At 44.9% G+C, this 23,080-nt stretch overlaps 1 protein-coding gene across 1 annotated transcript; it reads right to left on the bottom strand.

Moving 5' to 3' along the window:
• Window positions 1-56: 56 nt before the first annotated feature.
• Window positions 57-19,152, bottom strand: LOC126035611 (tetraspanin-36-like). Its single transcript, XM_049794293.1, has 7 exons — window positions 19,021-19,152; window positions 4,782-4,973; window positions 3,846-3,920; window positions 3,360-3,455; window positions 2,626-2,778; window positions 1,932-2,015; window positions 57-1,583 (listed from the first exon to the last, which is right to left on the bottom strand). Exons 1-7 carry the CDS (start codon window positions 19,078-19,080, stop codon window positions 1,497-1,499), a joined length of 747 nt encoding a protein of 248 aa, XP_049650250.1. The 5' UTR covers window positions 19,081-19,152; the 3' UTR covers window positions 57-1,496.
• Window positions 19,153-23,080: the final 3,928 nt, after the last annotated feature.

Below are 23,080 nucleotides of genomic sequence, written 5' to 3'. Positions count from 1 at the left end.
TCATACTGGTATGTCTCCTATAGAACATCATCATCACCCATTGCTTTTTTTCTCGGGGGGGGGGAGCAGAACCCGACCATAAATAAACAGCTTACACTTACCCCAAACTCATTTTTTTTCTAATTAGCTACAGATATAAAGGTTTATTGCTAAGGATAGACTGCTTATCTCTCTGAAGAAAAAATATGCAAAAACTTTGTTGCTTTTCCGCAATTCCCTAATAAAGAATAGCTCGTAGTTCCCTCCCTCCCTTCCCAACTCTAAAAACAACCCCAAAACCCCTAAAGAACTGAGAAACATATTAACAACCAAATACATTAAAGGAGGACCATTTTTAAAGCAGTGACACGATCCAAGAAGTGACCGTGTTCAACAGACCTTTAAGGAGAAGGGAAAAACGAGCAAATGAGGAGTCCAGACAAAAGGTTACTGAAATTGCTCGGTACAAGAAGGCATCACCTTAACATTTTTAGCCGTGAAAAGTGGTCAGACCTTCAGTGGCGCAGGGATGGCTGCACTAACCCCTCCAGCAGTCCTGTCTACAGAACCACACCGAGCCAACATGTCCTGTGACTCCCATCTTCCAGCCTGTATTCATCTCAGAAACTCTCACAACCTCTACATTAAACACAGAGACACAGCCTGTCTTTGTGTAGACAAACCATAAAAGCATCAGTAAAAGGAGGAAAAAGGAAATTTGAAAAGCCCTGCTTCATAAGCAATTCTTAATGTCAAAAAATAATAATTAAAAGAAAGACAAAAAAAACAAGCCAAAGAGAGATGTCCCAAGCCCAAAAAGCTCAAAACACACATCCCCTCCTAACCTGGAGTTGTTCACATTTGCTAGCTGCTTCAAAAAAACAACTCAAATGTCTGTTCTAGACTTTAAACGTGGGGTTGTCTTGCACTAACCACCTCTGCAGCAAACTGAATTGTAACATATGACCATAAAAAGGAGTGAAAAAAATTACAGAAACACTATCAGATATAGAGAAAACTTATTCTAACTCCCCATGCTTATGAAGAATATTTGAACATGGCATTCAGAAGTTTCTTTTACTGTTTAACCATGCCATGGAAATCACTTGATGTTTGTGCAGACAGCTGAAACCCCCTCCTGTGGTCTCAATCAGTTTAGTGATTAAAAATATCATTTCTTCTGCATGCTTCAAGGGGAAAGAACTGCAGAAGTAAGATTCTTTCTGGAGTCTATTACACCATCTGGTGCTATCTAAAGTCACAAATCCAAATGTACAACAACCTTACAGAAAACTGTGGTATGTAAGATCAGGGTACGTTACTTTAGGGCACTGAATACTGAAATTGTCATTTCACGTCACCTGCAAGAAAAACTTTCCCAAATCAATACACAGTGTTCTTTCTGTTTCATATACATAAAATATTTAGCACGAAGGTCATAAATTGTCCTTTAGCGTTCATCTTTACAAGTCTATTTTATCATCAGGAAGCAAAAGAAAAGTGATCTTTGCATTTTATTAAGCAAACACCCCTGAGTAAAGAGGCTGATACCCACTGTCTTCTCTTTTGCAAGTAAGCACGCAGACACTCAGCATGCCGAAGAACTGAAAAAGAGAGAGTGCACAAGAGATTTAGTTTTGCTGTATTTTTCATTTCGGTCATCAAACTCAACACCTATATGTTAATTAGGCTTCATCATAGCAAGGACATTCCTTCCATATTAAAAACCACTTAGAAAATACATCTACAGAAAGTGATTTTTTTCCTCTCCCCTTTTCGTCAGGCAGATGACATGGAGAGAGCTGGAAAATAACAAGTGAGGAACAGAAGACTAGGTCTACTTCAGAGCCAGAAAAAGGCTGTAGGCTAATAGGACATGGTAGAAGAAAAAGCCCTGAGATCAAAGGGCAAAGAGTATTATCTTCCATGAGGGAAGAAATAGAAACATTTACCTTTACAATGGCAAACCCCAGGATTACAAGCATGGCATAGCTGATAACACTCTGCAGCCCAGACTCCAGCTCCTCTGCACAGCCCTGCCAAGGAAGAGATAGGTGAAAATAAGTTAAAAGACACTAACTCAGCTGGACTTTTTTTTCTTTCTTTTCTCCCCAACCCTTCAAAGGAAGCAGGACCTTGTAAGGCCTGTCTAACCAACCACTGCAGACCTGAGAACTTCCATTCTTGTCTTCCAGACCTGATGGCTTCTCATTCTCCTCTTGCTTGAGGAGAGGCACTGACAAACTGCAATTCACCGACATTTTCTGCTTCTCAATCTCCTCCAGCTCAGGTCACTTAAAGAAGTGCCCAAAACTCAGAGCCAGGAAGATCAGCAATGGTATCTATAAAAGTCAACTTATGGGCTTGTGCCCCAGACTGAAGAACCTGCTATGCAGTTCTCCAGATTCAGCATGGTCAATCCTAGAAGAGTCTCTTTCCCTACCCCAGATCTGTTTAAACTACGTGCCCGTAGCTAGTGCCGGGGCCTTGTCACGTTGCTTCTGTAGCAACGTGAAATGGAGGAAATTGCTGAAAAGAATTGGATTAAGTTATCCCTAAACCCTGCCTGAAGCGCTTTTCCTCATTGGTTCTGGCTGGTTGAGAATGATCATGGCCCAACTGTGAAACTGTGCCCTTTATCCTCACCCGTGTATTGAGTTCCTGTAGCTGATCCAGATGGCCCGTGCAGTTCTTCATATCTTGCCTGCAGCAGCTCAGAGGGACACTGTTGTTACCGGTGGAATTAAACCACTGCGTGGTTGTCCAGTCACTGTAGTTCTTTACCCCACAACAATGAAGCTGCCAAACACAGGACAGTTACAGGGATGTATGAATATATACAAACATGAATGCTGGTGTTGAGTTAAACCTCTCCTAGGCATACTGGGCAAGAGCTGCCCTCAGTATGCGGCAGATTTACAAGCAGCAGTACTTCAGGAAAACAGCAGTAGATATAATAGATCATCCTCCCTTCATACACTATTACCTCCTTATTGGTTTATTCTTTGTGAAAAATCTAATATTAAAGTGACAGGTTGCAGGATAGAGTCTTCTGTCATCTTTCTATTTTATGATAGAGGATTCTCAGCAGCAGCAGTTATTCACATGTACTCGTTTGGTCTGATGCAAAGGCCACTCACATCAACAAGGTCATTCATTTACATGAACTTCACACCAGGAGCCTGAAAAGGCCAACTCTGCAATGTGGGGAGCACCCTCAATTGCCTTGGAGATTCAGATGCTAAACACTGCTGCAGAGCCAAGTTTCAGGATATGACCGTACTGACCCTCCTCCCCAGCCTTCCCAGCCCAAGTTCCTTGTTTAGGACCCCACTGTTCTTTTCTAAATAATTCTCAGGACAATTTAAAAGTTTTCTTACCTGCTCTTGCAAGTAATCCACAACAGCAGACTCCGAATTTTTCCCATCATACTTCTCAAAGACTGAGTGCATTGTGCCTTGCACATCAGTTTTTACCTATTTGGAGAGGAAAAAAAGACCCCCATATTGTTTTAACATGAGAGCTAAGAATTTTATCTAGTGGAAACTAGATAGTGGAAAAGATCTGTATCCCAACTAAGTCAGGGGAAAAAAAAAATTAAAAAAAAATAAAAAGCAAACGATGTTTTAGATAAAATGCAGGTAGCACTTAACCAGAATCACATTCCTGGATAGAAGCTTGCCTCCCCTGATGGAAGAGCACTCCTTTGTGAGCATCAACAACTGTTTAATTCAACTTAGAGATTGTTGCGATGCCTGCCAGGTACTTCATGTATTCAAGAAAACTGGATATATTGGAATGCTCTAACAATGCAAGATCTATTCTTTACTTTTAGGTTAATACAGAGATGCTAATTCTTCACTTACCTTTTCCCTGTAAACAAATCCCAGGACAAAAGCCGATACTTCTGCAATAAAGATAACCAGGATAATGGCCAAGAACTGAAATTAAAAGAGAGAGACTGTAAGGAAGAATTCCACAGCATTTGAATTCAATTGCACACTACCCATCACGTTCATTTATACTCGTAAATTATCATTATCTGTTGTTGCCTCTCCAATCAAAATAGTTTCCAGAAAATAAATTAGAATAGGACATCACTGTGCTTGGCTGGGACTATGACTGTGGTTCCACAGAATCTGTGCCCAATGTAGGCAGTCTCCTGAACACTGCCATGATGTGATCTGTGTGAAGAGCCTATGAAACACTTCACAAGGTGGCTGTCGAACAGGACACTGCACAAATAAACCAGCAACTGAGTTGGGTATGTTGTGCACTGCTTGCTGAGCTCATACTGCCTTCAAGGCATGAGCTATGGGCCTGAAGTTACTCAGCTTTGAACCTTTCTAGATTTTTAAAAATCATTCTAGAAGAAGTGCGGGCATACTTTCAGGATTCAGAGAACTAAAGTCAACAGAAAAATACCTTTTTTTTTTTTTTTTTTTTTTACTTGCTTTGGAAATTCACATCTCCTCCTGTTCCCTCACCATCACTCTTCTTCTCAAAACTGGCTAGTCTCCACACCTATCTCCAGGAAGCTAGCTGAGGCAGAGCCATGAAACTGCCCATGGGTATTTGTCTGTACAAGGCAGTGCAACTAATAATTTAGCCTGCACCTCACTCGCCATCAGTCAGTGCCTCACAGCAGCACGTAACTCCCACAAAGGAGCAGTGCTTCAGCAGTATATTTCAGAATAATCTTTTACTTTCTGTTCTGTGTGTCCTGAGAAGGTCTAGTGTAGCACTTCCCATACCACGCAACAGGGTGAAGAATAGGACATGCAAGAATGTGCAGCACTCACCACCCCTAGACCAACTCGAGACTCCCGGAAGGTGGCACAGCAGCCGATCAACCCGATGATGAACATTACCACAGCGACGCAAATAATGATCACGGCTGGCAACAGAGCGTACTTGTCCTGCAGAAAGTTGTCGTAGCTCTTGTAGGTGTTAATGACATATGCCCCAACATAGCTGAGACCTGCTGCTGCTGCCTGAAATGCAATAAAGTCATTAGCAGTTATTTATTAAGCCTCTGCCCAGGAAAGTAAATATGGACCTTTTTGTAACAGTGCAATTAACATTTCCACTTAAGAAGGAATGACTACAGTATGCGAAGATCTAGAAGAAAAAAATGCTGCATCTGAAACTAGCTACCCATTCGAACTTTAACACAGAAGAGAGAATTAATTTCCCATGAATCACTCTTCTGCTAATGAAGCACCACTTTAGCCAAGCTGAAACATAAGTCTATTAACATGCATCAGTCAGTGTCTCTGCAGAGGGCCAAGCTCACAATTCCTACACAAGATCACCTACATCCTGCATTTGGAGGAATCAACTTTTAAGATGATCACTACAGGGGTGGGCTGTTGGTTTTGAGCTTCTTTTTTTTTTCTGAGAAAAACTCATCCTTTCCACTCTCGCAACACCATTAACCACTAAGACAGCTATAAATGTTCTTGTTTTCAGCAAAACACAGTCCTTCCTTTTTCTAGAGGAAACACATTTCTGCAACCTGTAAAATAAACTCTCCTCCAAAAGGATATTTTGCCGATTGAGGCCAACATACAGTGCACCAGTGACAGCTGCCCAACTAGCAGCCTTACAGACCGAAGGCTTTTATCTGCAGAACTGAGTACAGCCCTGGAAATAACACGGAAAGACTCAGCAATGCCCTGCCAATACCCCAGCAATGGCATAAAAAAATTCTCTCAAGAGTTACAACAGCTCACCCACCCCCTATAATCCTGCAGCACAAGACAACCCCTGTAAAAATGAAGCACAATCCATACTCACATTCTAGAAACTCGAGGGAAACCAGTCTATTTGTTTTCAATAGGCTACAACTGGATTTCATCATGCACCTTACAAGCGGTTCATTACTTGCCCCAGTGCTGTATGTCTTAATAAAATCAAACACTCCTCACACTGGAGCTAGGACTTGCTAATTCCTTTACCTTGTTTGGCCCCTTCCCCTCCGGCCAGGTCTGGTGCCTGCCCTTCAATTACCTCCACATCCTTCATTTCAGACAGCTCTCAGCCCACACCGCTCTCACATTCCTGGACGCTGCCTGTGCCTCAAAATTACTGGGATCAGATGCACCAAGTGATGAAACCAGGATCATATTAACCCTTAAGAGACATTTAGCACACATCGTGTGCTGGGGCTCAGATATGGCAGGTCCTCTGCACAGTGAGGTATCAGGAAAAGGAATAGGATCACCAGTTCTCAAGCTTTTTTTTTCTTCTCCACATGCATTGGGTTTTCAGATGGTGCTAATGATTAAAGCAGTTCCTAAAACTTCCTTTAACTTTTCCTCTCATTGAGGAAAAATCTCTTTCCCATTTCCCTGTCTGCAGGCATACAGCAACCAGGGCTTCTTCCTCCCACTCCTTTTTAGGGATGCAGGGAAAGGATGAGACCACTTTAGCTCAAAGGGCACCATTGCCTTCTCACTTCACCACCGTGAGCAACCTCACCCCTTCCTCCTCCAACACTATGCTCTTGTTGCTGAAAGCGGGACAGGAAAAGTCCCTGGAGTGGTAGTAGCACTAAAGGTGGGGCTGGGGACACTGCACCCCCATCCTGCCTTGCCTTCAGTTGCACAAAAAGAGCAAGGCATACGACTCAAAAAGTGCATCCCATATTTCAGGCCTGGAGAGTGGGATGCACATGCGACTGTCCACCTATTCTCTGTTCTGGAATGGCATCACCTGGGCAAGGGCAGCCACGGAGAAGGAAGCAACACTCCTCAGCTAACTATACATCATTGTGGAGAAAACTTGATGATGGGATTTGCTCAGTATATGCTTTATTTCTTACATTTTAGGACTATCGAGCACCATGATTGGCCATGTTGGCCCCAAACCCAGTGGAAACAATGCAGATTCAAGACAGGGCATGCAGGGCTTTTATTAATCACAGAAATGCTCTGCTCAGCTTGGCCAGCGCCAGCTCAGAAAGCAGCTCATGCAGTTCCTAAAAGGGTTCAGAGTTTGGCCCCTGCTCCCATGGAAGCCATGGAAAACATCCTAGTGACCACAGCAGGAACAGCGGGATGCTCTGGGTTGACTTAAAAACTTCTCCCTACTTCTGCATGGCAAAAAATATTACACAAATAATGCCACAGTTACCGTCAGAGTTGTCCCATCCTGACTGTAACCCCTGGCTGCATTTGTTGCTGGGGTTTGAAGCCCTCCTGGTAAACATGGGTATGGCTGGAAAGTAACGGTATTCTAATTTCTCAGGTTTGGGGGAAATTTCAGGCAGACGCACCACAACTCTACAGCATGCACCAAGTCATAATCCTCCACCACGAATACAGATACAACATGGCGATGCTCCCAGCCACCATGCTTGTACCCCAAAAATCACCTCATCCTTGGTGCCTCTGCTGCTGCCATCACTGCAAACCTAACACAGAGCTGAGATATGGCTTTAAAAATTCCAGGCTAGAGAAAGTACTCCCAGATAGTCACACCAAACCAAAGGTGGAGCCGGCCACTAGCAACACAAAGCCTCCTGCACGTGCACTTTTAAACCAGGCGCTTGCATCTGGGCACAGCCACTAATGAGAATATTTTTCTTGAGGCAATCAGCCTTTGGTGCAGCTCAGTACCCAGGTTGGGATGTCCCACTGCAGTTGTCATCAACCATTGAGTGCCCACAGCCCCAAGAGAAAACCAGAAGGACCGCGAGACCCTCAGAAAGGATCATGATAGAGGAAGGCAGCCCCTGGGGAAATGGAATGGGGGTGACTTTACTGCAGGAAAGGCAGAACAGGCCGAATAACTGGGGTACAAAAAGGCATAAACCATGTTTTTGGCAAGTAAATGAGTCATCCGCATTCAGCCGCAATGTCATGTCTAACACATGCACAATGAAACAGCCTTGTGACTTAGTTAATGTGTAAAAGTTAATGGGCAAAGTGCAAAGTTAATTGTTTGTCATATTCAGAGGATGCAAAGCCCTGCTCTTTTGCGTAACTCTAGTCCCAGCCTTTACAGTAGTTCTGTATTTCTAAAGACAGTCTGCTTCACAACTTAATCTTCCTATAGGATGTTTTACACAAAAGAATCCCCCAGTATTTCCATTATCCTTCTGCAAGCGATTTAGACAATAGGCACGTTCTTCATCTCTCATCCATACTTTATGCCTAATTTTCTCCGTATTTTCAATGTGCTCAACACACAATGCAAAGGAAGCACACACAGGAAATGCTGAAGACGGACCAGCTGTGGGAAACTAAGAAAAACCTTGTTGCTAGTAAAGGGCTACCACAGATTTTAAAAAAAATAAATAAAAAATTGTGAAGCCAATTCACAGAAGTCCCATAAAGCCAGGACTAACAAAGCTCCACGACAGTAAGCCAACATCAGAGGGTCCAGTGTTGAGTTCAAGGAGATTCTTGCCCAAACTTTATCAACGGAAATATAGACCAGCACTTTCACAGTACATTTTATTGTGACATTCAGATTTTGTCTGGGTTCTGGTCAGAGATGAAACACAGCCAGCAAGAGGTCTATTATAATTTCCAAACTTCTGCTTCCAAGCAGAAAAAGGAAGTGTAGTGAGGTAAAAATAAGAGACTTTGGGTAAAGATCTGGCTTAAAGGAAGTTCACATTTTTCCCCACAAACTGAGATACAGCCACAACTTCACCCGTGGTTTTTAATTCAAAGTGAAGGTTTTGAAGCCTGAAGAGCAGAGTCACTCAGGAGTAGAAGGCATTTCAGCTAACGATCTGTTCCCTGTTTTATTTTTGCAGATAAGTCCCAGAGCCAAACTTCAAAAGCAAAGATGAAAAATATTTCGGAACATAAACCTGAGCTCTCCCCTTAAGCCTTCTCAGTACTTAAGGCAAATTCAAAATCTGGTGGAGGGATTTTCCCCCCAGCATTGCAAAACCTTCAGCCCATTCCTAGATCCAAGATGAAACTTCTCAGAAGAGAAGTACAAGACATGTCCTTTGCACTGCTGAAGATAGACCTTAAGTCAGAAGTGTAAAGTATGCCTGATTAAACAGCTTCTGTTGGATCTCAAAAAAAAGAATTTTCACAAATACAAAGGCCAGTTTAAGTAATTACTTTTGGTGAGGAAGAGATCAAATAATTCTTTCTCCATGATTAGTCAAACACTTTCTCAAACACATCTAAAATTATATACAAGGTTGCCAGGATTATTCCAAGAAATTCACAGTAGAAATTGTTGTTGTTCTTTACAATTTTTTTTTCTCTCCTGCTTGAAAGTTTTCTTTCAGAAGAATTCAGTGCAAAATAGGATCACGCGATGCACAGAGAAGCTTGGCCCAATGTGGCTGGCAGAAACCCCAGCACTGGCAGCCAAGGAGTGATGCAAGGCTGATACGGGAGAACCAGTTCACCTGGTCCGTGGGGCTGCATCATTGCCTGCACCTGGCTGTGGTCCACCAGCAAGCACTGTACCTCTGGCAAGCAGAACATCATCCTAACCTTAACCCTTCCTCCCCAAACATCCCCAGCTGACTCACCGGGGCCCCAGGAAACACTGCTGGTATTTCTTTACAACGCTGATGATGCACGTAAAACAAGCTGAAGAGATGAGGCAAATGGAAATTTTGCAAGAAAACCCCCTTTCACAGCTGAGTGACACAGCTGCAACTGTCTCTGCTGTCTCACCCACCACAGCTTGCATCATTCAAGGACCTAAGCAAGAATTACTTTTTTCTATCCTGTGCTTCTGACAGAAAGCAGAGATCTTAAATTGTTTGAGTGTGAACAATAAACTCCTTGTTCGGGTTGAGCAAAAAGAAAGCAAAGCTGTAACAACTGGGCTGTCCAAGGCTGTCCTGTTTGGGCAGGACCTGGGCAGGGTTACTCACCAAGCTGACTTCACCCACCTCTTCCACACTTAGCCCAGCCAGCTGAGCCAGGGAGGCAGGTATACAGTAGTGCTCTGCTGCAGGAACATATATAACAAGCTGGAACTCTCTCCAGCCACATAATGCACACACAGCACCGTGAATATTCAGTCTTGCCCAGGGAAACAGGAGGGGATAGGACTGGATGGCTATAAGGAGCCCAAGCTGTCTCACTGATGCAGAACAGGACAGCTGTTGGAAAAGAGTAGGTTGTTGTTTTTTTTTTAAAGTACAGCAAGATTTTTACCTTGTGTTCCACCATCAGAAGAGGAATTTTTTTTTTTATATGCTGATGACCATGAGCCCCTGCCCTTCTAGAGATACTTACGGCCATGCAAATACTTCATGACACTTGATCAGTGTCACAGCCATACAAGGGCCCCCCTAAACTTCCCTCTATACCACTGCTCTGAGAAAAAAAAAAAATTACAAAGTTTGCATCTGTCAGTCAAGCAGAACAGATATTTTCTACCTTTCCTTCTTTGTTTTAGTAAGTTGACCTTACATGATGGCTGGGAACAGAGGTTTGTGTTCGTTTGCAGTTATCAGCATAGGCTTCTTCGTCACTCACAAAACCTAAATAAAATACAGTAAAGGAGCCAACCTACTAGCTATGAAATTAAAAGGCACTGTTTGTTGGTTCAAGGTTTTCTGGGGCTTTTTTTGAAAGTTTATCCCAGAATCTTCCAATTTCAGAGTGTTGATTTGATCATTTGGTCTGTTAATATGGACCAGTATAGGATTTTCTTTTTAAAAGGCTGGCCAGTTAAATACAGAGTAATAAAGCTATAGTGTTAAAAGGAAAAGCTGTAAGAACAAGGTAAATTGCAAATTCACCAAACAAGTGTGTTCAGCCACATGCATCTCCTACACAGTAAAAGAACTGAGATAATGACACTTAAAAAAAGGCATTTCTCCCACATCAGTTCTCAGACAGGACCTTCCCAGGGCCAGCACTAATATCTACCACAGCACAAAACTTGGACTGATTGGACTTTTCCCCCCATATTGTTAACTTTTTATGGGCAAAGAAAGATAGGGTAAATAATACAATTTAAGGAGTAATAGTAGTTGTTTTCTGCAGCAAAATATTACAAATATGTACTGGAAGAACTATTAATATCTACACAAACCCTTTCTGAACCATTTCCTTCTAGTTCTTTGTTAGACAGTCAGCTCACAGAGGTGTTTTAGTTAATTTTAAGGCTTGAAAACCACTTCTTTCACCAGTATCTTTGTGTAGCAGTGATTTAAGTCAGAGCGCCTCACCCAATACAATACCTGATGCTGATGTTTTGCCCTCACATCAAATAACTACATTCACTCAGATGCTATCACGTTTTCAGTAATTTTAATTTGCCAGAGGACAGATTAGGATATCATCTTCACTTACTAGTTTGCAAAGTGTTTGCCACTACTGTGCTGTCCCCATCCCCCCCATATCTAGAATCAAGCTCCAACAACACTGATCTCAATTACAGCTGCACACCCCACCCCCCCCACCCCTTAATACAGAAGACACTCCTTATCTTTGGGTTTTTTTTGTGTACAAAACCAGTTTTTGATTTACCTTGATAGGTAAATCCTCTGCTCGGAAGGGTTTGCGCAACATTTCCTCCATAAACAATTTATTTGATTACCCAACAACCACCATGCACAGCAAGGGCAATTACTCTTTCTGGCTCCCTTGCTGCTTTATTGTACTGCAAGTTTTATTCTTCCCATTTGCCACCAGATTTTCAAGTCCTCCCTAGCTTCTGCGTTACTCCATTTCCGTGGAGTCAACAGGTTTTCTAGTGACTTCAGGAGAAAACAAAGGCACTGAGCACTTCCACAAAAGTCTTCTTCATGTTATGCGTGCTTTAACAACTTCACAGCTCCTGTTTTAAACTCTATTTAGCATGTACAGACCACGCAGCTCCCCAGACCTAGCAGTCTCCCTTGGCTCAAGGCAGTGCTCTTTTTTCCCAGCACTTAGGGCAACCCTGGCTCAGCACTTCCCATCCCACTTACACAGATTCCTCTTTCTTTTCCTGTCCCAGGTTTAAAACTCTGCTAGCTGGGAGGGACCTCCTGACTTTGGCTACTGTTTCCTACCCTGCTTATGATATTCATTTCTCTGAACGATAAATCAATTAATTGCTGCACTTGCGTGATCTGGCTTCATCCAGGACAGCATGTGACCCTCCACCTGTGGTACAGAGGAGCAGGCAGGCTCCAGCATGCCCATCAGATGGCTGTGCAGGCAACAACTGCTATGGAGGGGACATACCCACCATCTGCTGCAGCTCCCGGTCACACATAGCTCATGGCCACCGCCGGACAGGCTGGCCGTGCACCGGTGAGGTACGAGGTCACAGAAGCATGGAAGGGTTGGGGTGGGAAGGAACCTCTGGAGGCCCTCTGGGCCAACCCCCTGCTCAAGCAGTGCCACCTACAGCTGGTTGCCCAGGACCACGTCCAGGTGGCTTTTGAGTATCTCCAAGGATGGACACTCCAACACCTTTCTGTGCAGCCTGTGCCAGCGCTCCATCACCCTCACGATGAAAAAGTGTTTCCTGATGTTCAGAGGGAACCTCCTGTGTTTCAGTTTGTGCCCATTGCCTCTGTTCCTGCCACTGGGCACCAGTGAGAAGAGCCTGGCTCTGTCCTCTTGGCAGCCTCCCTTCAGGTATTTATGTATATCAATAAGATCCCCCCGAGTCTTCTCTTCTCGAGGATGAAGAGTCCCAGCTCCCTCAGCCTTTGCTCACAGGAGAGATGCTCCAGTCCCTTCATCATCATCATTGCCCCCTCTCCATTATGTCAGTGTCTCTTCTACTGGGAAGCCCAGGACTGGACCCAGCACTCCAGACGTGGCCTCACCAGTGCTGAGCAGAGGGGAAGGACCACCTCCCTCCACTGGCTGGCAACATTCCTCCTGATGCAGCCCAGGGTACCCACCGCCTTCTTGCAGCAAGGGCACGTCGCTGCCTCATGGTCAGCTTGGTGCCCATCAGGACCCCCAGGGCCTTTTCTGGGAAGCTGCTTTCCAGGACATGCACGGCTCTGCTCTGCTCCCCACTGTCCTACAGGTCCTCTAGTTTCTGAGGCCTTGGAAGCCTATAGCTTCAACTCTTTCTCCACTTTTTTCTACTGGAAAAAAAAAGCAATTAGCAATTTAAAAACCTAGAGCACACATTTCTGTGTTCCCTCAGACTCTCAAGTTGTGAAAACATTGATTTGGAAAATAATAAAAATACTGAACTCAGCAAGTTGGCTCTGGTTTGGAGCAAAAGGCAGCAAAGCTGCGAACCCCTACCAAATTGTCCTCAATTGCCAGCAGCACCAGGAGAGACATACCACTGATCTTGTGCCAGTCACTAGCCACAATTTTAACACCTTTAAACCATGGTCACCTCATGTGAGGTACAGAGGTGGGACCTAACGAACAAAACTGTACTGAGCCTACTTACACAAAGCCACGGGAGACTCTTCAAAGTACATTATATCTAAATATTCAGCTGCAATGTACAACTACGGGGCATGTTTCAGCTAGCCTTCAAAACACACCGCAGGGCTGCTTGGTGGGTATGGTGGGAAGTGCTTGCTTTTTCCTTTTCTCCCTCAAATGAAAACAATAAGCAGCAGCCAAAAGGTTCTGAAAACCTGTGGCTCTCTCTCAGAGAAAAAAAGAAAACCTACACCAGCATCTACTTGCAGTTTTTACGTGCTGCAAACCCACACACTCAAGAAGTGATTCTGGTTTTAGTGGGTTTGTTTTCAAATTATATTAAATAAATGTTTTCCTTAGAGTTGTCCAAGCATGTCTTCTTCTGTTTCCTGAGCCTAACTCGAGGGTTATTTTCCCATCCCTAAATGCCAGCACATATCCTATGAAGTGTAAGTGGTGGGATGTCCTCGCGGAGACATTGCACACCAGTGCAAAGCAAGGAATCCTGCCCCAAATCCTCTGACTTCTAACGCTTAAACCTCTGCCTTGGGGTCAGCATGCTGCTGCTGACCACAATCGCAGAACATCACGCACCTCTGAGGACAACAGGACCACTATTAGGAGAAAGCAGCACCACCCTTTTCACTCTTATTCTCCCCAAATACCAAGAGTGCAGGGCAAGACCTCGCTGTGAGTGTAACTTCAGCTGAGCATGGATGGATTTATCAGCCACTGCCAAGCTGTTTTGGCTCTGAATGTCCAGCTCAGACACAAAACACCCTCTAGTTCAATATTTGCCTTCAGAACCACTCTAGTTTCTTAAGAAGCTGTTTCTGGCTCAGCCATCAGATCCTGCAACTAAACTGAATAGCAAAGTGCACCTAAAACACAGTGGAGCTAATCCTACAGCCTGGGGAAACTTCTTGGAGCTGGTAACGGGGCAGATGCCTCTACAATCTGCCCTGACATATTGCTTGTCACCCAGCTGAAAGGGAAAGAACATGGGGAGCAAGGCTGCATGGTTGTTGTGTGCTTCTTCCTGTGAAGAAAAATGCAGGTTGGGATTCTCCTGCCGCAAAGGGATCCTGCCAGCTCCATGGTAAAGCAGCTTGGTAGTGCAACACTTTGGGGGAAAATGAAGGAAATGCCCTGTTCATACATCAACTACAGGAAAGAGCCGCTTTCTATTCCCCCTGCATGAAGTATCCTCCAGCTCTGAACTTCTTGCAAAGGGGTAGCAAAATGGGACCTCTCGAGCAGCTGTAATTATCAGAGGCACTTCTACAACATCAGACCTCTGGTTCCAGAGACCTGCAAACAGTGTGACTTGTGAAGAGACCAAAGTGTGTTTAGGACCAGACCCATAGCCCGGCCATCTAACAGGAGCGTTTTCACAGCCTCAGGGACTACTGGGGACAGTCAGACTAAGGTTGTTCCCCAGAAGCAGACAGGAAAGGGTGAAGTTTCTTGCACTGTGTCTGCATCACCATCTGAACACCTCCCCTTTCCTGATCACACAGCACTGACATCTCAGTTTTAATTTTGTCCATGAGGCCCCTACGCATATGGCAGAGCGCATTTTCCTGAAAGTCAGTTAAGTTCTGCTTCCTCATTTTGGGCAGAGTACTTTAAAATAAGGAGTAACTTTACCCTTTCAAGGCAAAAGAGGATCATGCAAAGTGCCAAGTCCGGTACCAAGCCCTGGCATCAGCCCCCTCCAGTGACCTCTCCAGTTCACGTGGCTGTTCCCCCCCGCAGTTCAGCAACAAGTTCACAGGAGTGCTGGAAACAAACCCACCATTTCCCACCCAACACTCCTCATGTTGGGTCAAGATGTCCCCCAGCCCTCCCCGGCTCATCGCCCCATCCCAGGGGGTTCAGGAAGCCCCAGCCAGTACCACCAGAGGGGCAGAAACAAGGAGCCCACAGGGAAACCTGTCCTGAGCCCTTTCAGAAAGGGATGAATGACCACAGCTTTACTCGCTGGATGTGCTAAAAAAAATAAAAAAAATAAAGCCCTTGGTTAAGCAGCTTTTTCCACCATGGATGCTGCTGTGAGTCAGACTGACCCCATGTCCCATCAGCATCATTTCCCTGACCCGGAGCGGGGAGGAGAGTTTCCACAGCTCTTCTATCTTCCTGTCAAGTATCACATAGAGCATTAAAAGCCAGCAGCGCTGCCTATACCTCACTGTCACGCATAGTGGGCAGCTACAGACAGGATTAAGGATTTGCTTAAGAACAGATGGAGGAAAGGTGAGAAACAGGTCACAGGGCTACTGATACCCAGACCTCTAAGGACTCTTTGGAGAATACCCCCATCCTTAAAAAGAAATGTGTTTCTAGCACCAATAATCTCCAGCATAACCTTTGCTATTCACTACATTTTTAATCCCACTGAGGGATTCAAAATTCTCCTCCTCATTGGGTTTTATTTTTTAAGTATCCCGATTTCTCTCTGACTGATGCTTCAGAGCAAGCATTCCCAAACCACCCATCACTGGCATGAGTGATTTCAAACCATTCACAGATGCAGGAACTTTGCCAAACCCTGCCATAGACCAGTGCTGGGATCACTCTCCTGGGCTTCTCCTCCTTGGACAGTACTGTTGCTGTCAGCAGATCAAATTCTGCCCTCTCCAATTCACCAGTCCTGCTAAAACTACCCAGGCAATAACTTGCCCAACAGCAGAGAAGAGCATAAAGGCAAGTGAAGCAAGGCTGGGGATATGCCCACCTCTGATAAAAAGTGAATGGGAAACCTGGGCAAACAGGATTTTCACAGCAGCAACACTTAAGGTAGCCTTCTAGTGATGAACTCCCCAGGACTCCTGGTGAATGCCAAACCCTCTCTGGAAGCAGGTCTGTTTAGTGACAACAAAGCTGAAAAAGGTGAGCAGGTACAAGCTGCTAATGGCTGAATTCAGCAGCACAGCTCTGGGATTAAAGAAGGGAGCTTAGAAGAAAAGCAACCCTCAGATCACGTTATACAGAAATATCAGAAGATTAAACTTAAATCTAGTTTTAAGATTCCCAGTTCCTTCCCTTGGACCAGCAGGTGAATCCCAGCATTTCACCTCCCTCCTTCAAGGAGCATCATCACATCCCACCCAGCCAAGTCCCCTCACAAGGCATCACCAAGAAGATCAGAGTCTCCTCCAACCCTCACCATCCCTCTTTTAGGTGGCCAAAGTTAAACCAGCATCCCCAGTCTTTACCTAGAACAGGCCAACACCCACTTACCAAAATAACCACACACTTGGACCTAATTAGTAGGTGCTAAAAAGCAAAATTGGAGGTGGACAAATCTCCCACAGCTTAAAGCACCACCCTTGGTAACTGTAGTTAAAGAGCTTCAATCAATGCCTTATTTGTGGGGGTTATGCACACCTACACCTCCTTCACTCCTCCTCCCCCCCCCCCCCCCCCCCCCCTTTCCCCCATAGCAGAATGACCCACAGATATGATGGTGAGCCTAGTGGGTAAGAGAGAAGTTGTTTTTTCACCTCATTTAGGAAGCCATTGTTTGTTATTCTGCAAAATCTGTCTTTCTTCACTCCTGCACTCTGATAACAATCAGAGATCCAAAAGAGGATTTATTGCCTTTTTAGGACATCTCTAAGCAATAACCTTTGTCAAAGCACAATTAACTGCACCAGCTGCTGAATATGCAGGTGGTGAATTATTTTCCATAATCATTTCTAAGCTGGGCAAGGTTTGCAGCATGCAATGCCTGAGCACGAATTACTACTTAGAGAAGGACTAATGTTCTTTGCAAATCTTATGTTTTGATAATGATCTGGAGCCTTGTACTAGTAGAGCCCCAACTGTTAGAAATGTTCTGAAAGAGCATAAAAGAGTCAGTTCCTCCTTCCCCACCCTCCTAAAACCTGAATTCCAGGTTCTGCAGTTCTGCTGCAGGAATGCAATTACCACAAGTAATGGTGGTGGCAGCATCTAAATGCCACAAGGTTTGGGGCTGCATTGCTTTTCCTAGGATAAAAAAAGCCCAAAAGGCTGGTTTGGGTCACCCCACATTCAGAGGCTGCAGATATGCAGAAGGATAATTACTGATGGTCCATGGATCCAGATGACCTACTAGCTTCAATCACAATTAGAGAGTTCTCCTACAGCAGAAGAAAAGGTACCAGAGACCTCTGGTACCAGAGACCAGGACATAAGGCTGTTGTTTGATTTTCAAAAAGCTAAGCAACAATGCTAATCTGAGGTACACCTGAGCTGAAGCTCAGGGGATTTCCACATACAAACAGTGGGATGCTCCAATGTTTCTCTGCAGGCATTTCAAAAAATCACCACAAAATAAGCATACACAGTGAGATCACATTACTTGACGCGCAGCAGTAAACACAGCCTCCTGCGCTGTTCAGGCTAGCGACATGAGAGTTACCTGGAACACACGCAGCAATAAATTGTGCTCAGCCCCTATAAAGGAGGCATGGGACTGGAAGGGGACAAGCTCCTCACTACAACCAGCAGCAAGTCCCATATTTACAAATCAGGGCATGACACCCCACAAGATCTCAAGGTTTAATTCAAGCAGTTTTCAATATTTTTTTTTCCCCTCCCCTCCCACATAGCTTCTCTCTTTGGGAGACCTCTGTTTTTTCTCTTTAAATCTGCCTTGCTTTAGAAAAGTCCTCTGCCTTCCCCATTACCCAGTCGTGCTTGGCCAGGCGATGGGGAAAGAGCAGAGCCGGGGGGCTGCTGCTGTGCTGTGCCTTAACATGGGCTGTGCAGCTCCCAACCCTCGCTCTTGGGCTACCACCAGCACATTGAAAGCATCCTTTGCAAAACACTCTTTTGAAAATACTCAAGTGCTACAAAACAGATGTGAACGCCCTAACCACACTGCTGATACAGATGAGGTTTAACTGGGCCCCTTCTCTCAGAGCAGCATGTGAGTCCTTGGATGATGACGGGGGGGTTACGCAAACTTCCCCACGCAGGGCAAAAGCCCAAGACTGGTTACAAGAATAATCACTGCCTCTTCCGAGCTGCCACCTAACCCAGGCCCTGCTGTCACCGTCACCAGGCTGCCGTGCCACAAGCCTCCAATGCCGAGCCCCCCAAACCAAAAAGTACACAACCCCACCCTCATTTTTTTGATTGCTTGTAAGTAATTATTGAGGAAGTGATTTGGAAAGGCGTAATTATAACAAAACATAATTGGAACAAAGTTCTCAGCCATTTTCCTCCCCCGAACACTCCTCACCCCAAACTGGGAGGGCAGCCCCTGCGTTAATAACCTCATCCTGCTGCAGCCAAACAGCTCCATTTGTTTCCAGTCACAAAATTAGCTTGTAGATTGCTTTAATGACACACCTTTAAAAACACTACTAAAAAACCTACTACATTAAAAACACCCTGCAAAAAACCTCAAACTCCAACACCATTTTTTTTTTTTTGTCAGAAACTTAAAAACCCAAATCTTCCTGTTCTTTAAAAAAATATATATGGAGGGTTTCCTATAGAAATTAGTAAGCCACCTGCACACCGGTAAACTAAATTCCCGATTAACTCTGGAAACCCCGTTAACCAGAACGCAGTCACGTCCCACGACACCGTCTCCTTCTGCCAGATCTCTTCGTCGCATCCAACACCCGGGACCGCAACCCCCACGTAAACCAGGCGGGTCTGGGTCCCCCCCAGTTCCGCACCCCCGTGTCCCAGCATCCCGTGGCGGTACCCAGAAAGCGAGGCTCAGCAGCAGCAGGACGGTCTTGGAGGTGATCACGCCACAATCCATCGCGTAGGACGGAGGGAGCAGGTCTGGGACTCCCGAGCAAGGACCGGCTTTGGGTCCCGCGTGGGGCCGCCCCCGGGCCCGCCCCGCAGCGCGGCCCGCCCGCCCCGTCTCTCCCCACCCACGGGGATGCGGTCAGTGTTTCCCCGTGGCCAACGAGGCAGTTTTCCAAGCGAGGGGGTTGGGGAGCGCCAGGAACAAATGTCAAAGCAAATTATTGTTGACTTCAACGTGGGTTTGTTTGGTGTTTTTTTTTTTTTACTTCTGCAACTTTCAAGCTTAGTTAAACTGAGCTTTTGTGAAAAGCTCTCACTGCAGCTAAAAGGTTTTCATCAAATCTGCCTTATGGGACTGTGAACACGCAGCAGCGTGCCTCCCTTCACCGAGCACTTCTCAGCCTTTTTGGTTTGGCACCGTGTCATGCCAACCTTTTCAATGGCATGCACCAGGAATAGCAGGAATACAGCTACGACGTGGGTTTGGACACTCAACTGTGTGTCCTAACCACTGAAATGTGAGTCTGACCAGCCACAGGGAGAGGGATTTGAATTTGGTGACTGCAGAGGGCATGAAAACATTGCTTTATTTCCATCAGCCGAGCCTCGTGCTTTTAAAAACAAGCCGAAGGTGCAGGGCTGGCAGCCAGGGGTTTGTTTTGCAAAGACCTCCGGCAGCCTGAACTGAGCTGAACCCAACTCCACTGGGCTGCAGGATGCAGCTGTAACAAGTTTCCCGACTTTGCCCCTTCCCGGCAAAACCAGATGCGAGCCAGTTTCCTTCAGGGGATATGGATTTTGGAGGGGTTGTGCTGAAGTAGCTCTCCAGCGGGAAATCATGGAAAGGGAGATTACGGACAGTCTCTGCCCGCGGCCCATGAATTGAAGCCGCAGCTGCTTTGAAAGGCAGCAGAAGGGCTTGTGCTGCCGGCTGCCAAAATCACAGAAATCCCCATGCAGAAAGTGGGGTGAAGCTGACTTCCAAAATTAAATTCCTTTAGGAGCAAAGATCAGCACAAAGTCAGACCTTGATAACTGCTGACGGAGCTCCTCCGGCCAGCAAGCCTGTGTTTGCCATGATAATTTCTATTACAGCAATAAATGTGAACAGAGTGTGTAATTGTGGAGTATTTCTTCATTTTAAAAAAAGCAGCACTTTCACTTTCCCTTGCAGTGTGGCAGGCTGAGGTGTTAATAAAGAAAGGAAATTGCCTGGAAACCATTTATCTTCATAATTTTGTAGGAATGACTGGTAATCTGGGGGAAATATTTTGAATAAGAATGAAAGGGCAAATTCTGAAGTTTCATTTGAAATGAAAAGGAATAAAAAAAACACACCAAAGAAACCATCTTGCCAGCCAAACCCTACCTTTCTTTGATATCAAAAGATTGTTTCCATTTTTGTCGCTTGCTAGTTCTGTCTTTAAAAATAAAAGTAGTTTCACAGTGAGAATGAAATAGTGTCCTTAATCAAAACGTTACCAGCTGTATGCTGTTTCTTTCAAAGCAAAATGTTATTAAAATCAACAACGGCCGATTTTTTATTAAAGGTGGCCTAGAAAGTAACTTGCCAGAACAAGGATGTGCCTGTGGAGACAGCCATATCCCAACCGTCTCAGACAGCCCCGGTTATGACATTCCACACCATTCACCACCAAATTAGTCTTAAAATCAAGAGATTCCTGTTGAACACAGGATTTTAAAAAAGCACTAATCTGGCAATTTCACAGTCAACTTTGGAAATGAATGGAGAAAAAAGGAAATTAAAAGTATCTAACACAATAACAGAAAGATAGCCTAAAAGGAAGCTTGGTTTCAAGAGCTGCTCTCTGCCTTTGGACCTTTTGCCCTGGATGAATTGGGTGGGTTGGTTTGGTTTAAGTCTGAATTTGGTTAGGAAATATGTTGGGGAAACAACAGGTTTCCCACTCATTTATTTATTGTATGTTTTGCAACATGCAAGCTCAACAGTTTGCACTGGAAGCCGTAACATTTAGTAGGAAAAGGATCTTTACTTTATGCCTTATCTACCAGGCATCAACCATGTAAAGATAAAAATTCTCCTCTGCACATCAGACCATGTGTCTGGAAATAGCTCTCTTGAGTTTTCTTCCTGCTAGACTAAACAACTTGTCAGCTCTGTTATTTTCCAGAACTGATTCTCTCCCATTGAGCCCCATTTTTCTTGAAGCGCCTAAAAAAAGGGTAGCGTGTTCCCCGAGGGTTTAGCTGTGCTGAAGAGGACGCCGAACACCTCCAGCTTCTCCTGCAGTGCCATGGCGTTGCTGACTCACTTCCAGCTTGTGATCATCTATTGCTGCAGATCTATTTCTGCTGAAGGAACCACTTCCAAGCCAGCTGTTCCCCATCTGCTTCTCCTGATTATTCCTGCTCAGGTGGGTGACCCTGCCCTTGTCCTTTCTGCACCACATCTGATTTTTCAGCCCTTTGGATCCTCCAAATCCTCAAGGTCATTTGGAAACTCCATCCCTACCCCAGTCCTAGCCCTTGCCACCTCCACGTGCTCTCCAGATTTAAATTCTTTATTCTCTCCTCCAGGTGATTACTGAAATTAAAACCCACGAGAGGTGGGTGCAGAAGCCCAGGTGACAGCAAACCACAGGTGACTGTCCCTGGGCCGGGGATCGCTCCCAACGGGCAGTGGGGTACGGGGAAGTGTTAAAAGCCTTATCATATGATATTTATTGCTTCTTTCCCCACAAGGCCTGTTAGCCATCACTGAAGGAAATGAGATTAAAGTGAAACCATTTGTCCTTGACAAATCTACATTGGCTGGTATTCATCTCCCTATTTTCTTCTTAGTTGCTTATGAATGATTTCCCAATTACTTAGTCCATGGTCTCTTTGATGTTGTTTTTCAGGAACTGAAGTTAATTGGCCTGTAATTTCCAAGCCCTTCCTTTTTTTTTTTTTTTTTTTAAATGGAGACTATATTCTCCCTTTCTCAGCCTGCCAGCACCTCGCCGCCCCCCCCCCCCCCCCCCACAACCCCCCACTGCAAACAGCTCTGAGATGGCTGGAAACACTTTTTAAGTCCTTTAGGATCAAGTCCATCATACAAAGTTCATTTGAGAACCATCAGTGTACAAAACCTCAGCGTAACCTGTCCTTTCCGCATTCTCCCATTGATTCTAAGCCTTTAACCCTCCTTTCTGCTGTGCCAGCTGCTGATTGTGCCGGACGTTTTGGTGACTATCAGTAGAATGGGGTCAGAAAATCAGTCTCTGGTGGTTGGCATGTGAGGATGACACAGAAGCACTTTTCATAGTACACGATCTTATTTCTCAGAATAGTTTGGATCTCTTGAAAATACTGATGTAAAAATAACAGGAAGGAAAGTTTACAGTCAGCAGGGAGAGCTTTTTAGCTAAAAACACTGAAAAAATCTTTAATGGAGATCACAAAATTAGCAAAAAGTGAAGTTTGAAAAACTCAAATACTTTCACTTGCTCTTTAAACACTCTAGCTGGGTTACACACTCAGTTCTTGTCGCAGTCATGAAAAAACATGTTTCCCAGAAACAAATACTCACATTTTCTTATTTTTACAGGAGGGAAATTGTTCCCGTATGGAGTTTAATTAGGAAGGCAAGGACTCTATATGGCCTTCCATCCCACACCAGCAGAGAGCCTGCCACAGCAGCTGTATTCACTGGAGCGTGCATGTGTGAGGGTTCGCAGTTTAGACCTTGCCATAGTGCTAGATATAGAATTTTGATTTCTACCATGCTTCAGTACTCTGCTGAGCAGGTACTATAGATAACACTGCACTGACCCCGAAGCTCTGACTGCAGCCATTTCAAGCCTCACGCTCTGCTCCATTGACCCTGATTTGATCACTGGTCTTACCCCACCTGCTGACCTGGTGACTGAGGACAGCCAGGTAGGAAATAGGTGATGAAACCCTGAAAGATGCCTGGTTAGCTTTTCTGTGGTATTCTGTGCTAGTTACAAGATACAGCTAAAGCAGCTCGAAGATGTTTTGGT

Source organism: Accipiter gentilis, chromosome Z, assembly GCF_929443795.1.
Source record: "Accipiter gentilis chromosome Z, bAccGen1.1, whole genome shotgun sequence".
NCBI lineage: Eukaryota > Metazoa > Chordata > Aves > Accipitriformes > Accipitridae > Astur > Astur gentilis.
This window is presented reverse-complemented; position numbering and strand designations above follow the sequence as displayed.